This window comes from Arachis duranensis, chromosome 8 (assembly GCF_000817695.3).
Source record: "Arachis duranensis cultivar V14167 chromosome 8, aradu.V14167.gnm2.J7QH, whole genome shotgun sequence".
Lineage (NCBI taxonomy): Eukaryota > Viridiplantae > Streptophyta > Magnoliopsida > Fabales > Fabaceae > Arachis > Arachis duranensis.
In genome coordinates, this window is record NC_029779.3 from 37,030,855 (window position 1) to 37,035,144 (window position 4,290).

At 36.9% G+C, this 4,290-nt stretch overlaps 1 protein-coding gene across 2 annotated transcripts; it reads right to left on the minus strand.

The window, feature by feature from the left end:
• Positions 1-161: 161 nt before the first annotated feature.
• Positions 162-3,702, minus strand: LOC107462526 (receptor-like protein kinase THESEUS 1). 2 transcript variants are annotated; one of them, XM_016081121.3, is made up of 3 exons: positions 3,346-3,702; positions 3,212-3,255; positions 162-3,034 (listed from the first exon to the last, which is right to left on the minus strand). In XM_016081121.3, exon 3 carries the CDS (start codon positions 2,961-2,963, stop codon positions 402-404), a length of 2,562 nt encoding a protein of 853 aa, XP_015936607.1. In that variant the 5' UTR covers positions 2,964-3,034; positions 3,212-3,255; positions 3,346-3,702; the 3' UTR covers positions 162-401. The 2 variants fall into 2 exon arrangements, with proteins under 2 accessions (XP_015936607.1, XP_052108700.1); XM_052252740.1 differs by having other exon boundaries at positions 162-2,366; positions 3,346-3,468.
• Positions 3,703-4,290: the final 588 nt, after the last annotated feature.

Genomic DNA, 4,290 nt, shown 5'->3' on the forward strand with positions numbered 1-4,290 from the left:
AGTTTAGCAAGTTGATAATATGAGTTCTATCTATCAATATTTTTCATCCATTTTACTTATTGTCATTTTCAAAATATGTTGATAGTGAGCTTTAAACATCAAATTGATTTATGGATATCATGGAATGATAAAATTGGAAACGGTTCAGGAAAAAAAAGTGATTTTTGTGGAGTACATGGTACCTAGAATTTTGTAAAGTACATTGCATGTAAGATGGTTCACCAAATCTAACTTTTATTGTAGAACTGAACAACTATACTATATTACATGGTAACTTTATGTTATGAGCAAAAAGGAAAAAAAATTACAAAAACAATAATGAAATGAGAAACAACTTTCATTCATCAATCAGGACTTTCAATTTAGTCCAAGGCTTGAACAAATGGTACACAAGAAAGAACTCATCTTCCACGAGGATTTACCAATTGGGAGAACACTGCACTTGTCGCAGCATCTTCAGCATCATCATCGGTGCCAGAAATGCCCCCATCCATCATACTCACACTGTTGTCGAATTGCTCAAGACGAGTCAACTGGATTCCGGTAATGTGGTTCGTGCTATTATCTTCCGGCTCCGAAAGTGCCGACGAGGTCTCCTGGAGTTGCAAAGCATATTCAAGGTTCCACAAGACATCTCCCATGGATGGCCTATCCACACCATACTCAGCCAAGCATTTCTCAGCAGTCTCCCCAAACTTCTTAAGAGAAGCAGGGTTGACTTTTCCAACTAGATTTTGATCCATGATTTGATCAAGCATACCCTTTTTCTGCCAAGTCATTGCCCATTCAGCTATATTAACCTGCTCCCTTGGAAGGACAGGGTTCAAAGCCGGCCTTGTGCATAACACTTCCATTAGAACTACTCCAAAAGAATAGACATCTGATTTCTCTGTAAGCTGTTGTCTCCTGAAGTATTCGGGATCAAGATAACCGAAACTGCCCTTGACAGCAGTGCTCACATGAGTTTGATCAAGAGCAGGACCAGTTTTGGAGAGGCCGAAATCAGCAACCTTGGCGACGAAGTTATCATCCAAGAGGATGTTTGTTGTCTTTACATCCCTATGAATTATGCTTTGAGATGCACCTGTGTGGAGGTAATGGAGGCCTCTTGCTGCACCAATGCAGATTTCGAGCCGCTGCTTCCAGGACAGAGGTGGCAGGTCAGTTCCATACAAGTGACTCCTGAGGGGTCCATTAGCCATGTATTCATAGACAAGAATCATTTCTGACCTCTCATCGCAATAACCAATGAGAGACACAAGATGACGGTGGCGAAGCTTGGATAACATTTCGATTTCTGTTCGGAATTCAGCAATACCTTGTTCAGATCTAGGATTGCCTCTCTTAACAGCTACATTGGTTCCATCATCAAGAGTTCCCTTGTAAACTCTACCAAAACCACCAACACCAAGAAGCAACTTCTCATCAAATTTGTTGGTTGCGTCTAGAATTTCTTGGAAAGTGAAGAAGCGTCCAAGATTTGAGGAAGCCAAAGATATGCAACTTGCAGTTCCGCTCTTTTGCGACAGTGTTGACATTTTTGTCATGGTCTGAGAGTTTCCATGCAAGGGCAAAGGCAGCCATGGATGACCACCTTGTTGAGTATCCTTTGATTTGCGTTGTACCAAGCAGAAATAACAACATAATCCAACAAATATTATGGCAGCTAAAGCTCCAACAGCACAACCAACTATTATTCCTATCTTGTTCTTCTTTGATTGTGAACTAGGAAGGAGACTCTCAACTGAAGAAAGCCCATCCAAACTCCTCAATGCATTGCTGATTTTCATTATCTCCAATCCATTCATAGTAGCATTAGTGAGATCTGCCATGGTATCAGGACCAACACTTACTGTTAAAGTGTTAGAGTCCGAAGCATTGGAGACGAAGTCCTTAAAGTAAGGCACATCCAAGTCGTTGGTTATGGATGAGAGATCAAGGCTTCCAATAGCTATGTCAGAGTTTATGAACATATTGAACACTAAAGTGTTCAATGAAGTACTCATAATATCACAAAAATGTGCCCGGATAAAATACGAGAAACTTGGATCCACAGGGAAGACCCAAGTAATGTTGAAATTGGAATTGGGCACATTTGGATCCCCCATTGCTTCAGCTGTGGCATAGACCCAATTTGGAGCCGTCTGAGGCGTCACGCCTGCCGGATACTTGATGATAGAAGGATCAACCGACACATTAGTGACCGAGCTGTTCACATGGAGGTACTTCAGATCATTCTCCCAAGTCCTTCCAAGGGTGTCATTTTGGGCAGTAATCAAGGGACCTCCTATGTTCACCCGGTAAACTGTTTCGAAAGCGAGTTCAGAGAGGCCGCTGAATGGGGCCGAGGGGTTAAGGGCCAATGCCTGATCAACAAACAAATCATCAGGCATAGACACAACTTCAATTGCATTGACAAAGGCAATTGAACCATTAGAAGGGATAAAGGTCATAGTCAAGGTATCAGAGGTAACATTGATAGCATATTCCCTAAACATATAAGAACCATTGTAGCTCCTAAATGTGAAATTGCTCAAGAGAACAAAATTATCAGTAACAACTGTCACAGAAGCAGAATTCAAATCGTGACCGGAGTTCCGGACAGGCGAAAAATAAAGCCGGACCCAGTGCCGACCCTGTTGCGCAATCTCAAACCTATATGTAGCTGTATCAGTGAAGATCCTAGCTGATTGGTAAATTGGGGATGGTGCAGTACTAGAATTGGAACTAGCAGAAACAAGAGAATCCCCAGTTTTGAACACTAGTGAAGAATGCTGTGAATCAGGAACAAAGGTGCGGCCTTGGAAGGTGATGTTTTTTGAGGAACCACAAGCAATGAGATAGTTATCAGGAGGAGTGTATGATGAAGAAGATGTTGCTGAAAATGCTCCATTCAACAAGAACAGAAGCAAAACAACAAAAACAGAAGAAACCCACTTGAGAACAAGTTTCATCATCAACATTGTAGCCTTGTTTTCACACTAGTCCCATATAATCAAACAGGTTGTGAGCAAATGCACACACACACAAAAACCTGCACCAACCTCGGATCTATCAAATTCAATGCACAAAACAAAACAAAAACCAAACATTTCTTACAAGACACAAATACAGAACAGGTGATGTCAAAATCTAGTTGCTAGAATTCTCTTACGTAAGTAGAGTGAGAAATAAACAGAAACAGAAAAAAGAGTTGTCTTGATATGCATACCTTGTCTTCGAGGGAAAATGTGTATGGCAAAAATTGAGCAAGTTCTGAAAGAGAATAAATGAGAGTGGGATTAAGGTTGATTACGTGAATGGCATTAGTGAAAAATGAAAATGCTTCAAGTCTGAATCATCAACCAAGTTGAAAGCTTTTTAGTGTGGTGGCTGCACACACACCCTTTTCCAGGCTGTTGATTAGGCTGTCATCTACAGAACAAAAATGGGGACCCCACAAAAACTCAACAAAGAAAGAAAAATTATGACTTGGAAAAAAGGTTCATGGAACTTCAAAGTTTTAATCTTAGTTATCATTCTACTAACTTCCATTTAGAAGAGAAAAAAGAAAAGAAAAGAAATGAACCAGCTGTTTCTTGAAGATTTGGTGGTGTGGTTTTCAAAATTTCAGAATCTTTGACACCAATGTTATAATGTTAAAAAAATTGAAAAGGAATATAAAAATGGAAGTTCTGGGGATGTGGTCTACAATTATCTTAGAATTGGTTGTGCTTTGTGATATACAGCCGCTCATTTGATATCTCATTAAAAAAAAAAACAACAACAAAATATAATAAAAATTTAATTTTGATACATTGATTTTGTATACTGTCATTTTTTTATGTTTATTCATACTGTTAATAAAAATAATTATTTTTAATAATATGATGTTATATAATTAGATATTCATATAAAATTATTTATATTAATAGTATCTCAAAATTAACTTTATATAATAATACATAAAACTTATTATAATATCTTAATATTTATTTTATCTTATTTTTTATTTGTTTTATAATTATTTTTCATTTATTCAAATTAACTAATCTTTCTATGTATTTTTTTAACGATATTTTTTAATTTAACGAGCCAAAGATTAATGTGTTACAAATCTGAATTATATTTAAAAAAATTTTATTAGTTAATAAATCACTGTATACATAAATTGAAAATTTAAACTCTCAATATTTATTTAAATAGACGAATAAATTAACCTATTTCATTAAAATCTTGAATTTAATAATTACTAGGTATGATGACCATTTAATCTTAAAAGAAATAAACAAAGTAAATATTTCAAATACT

Bases quoted from the DNA above. Each gene is read 5' to 3' on its own strand.
- LOC107462526 (XM_016081121.3), bottom strand. From the start codon at position 2,963: ATGTTGATGATGAAACTTGTTCTCAAGTGGGTTTCTTCTGTTTTTGTT.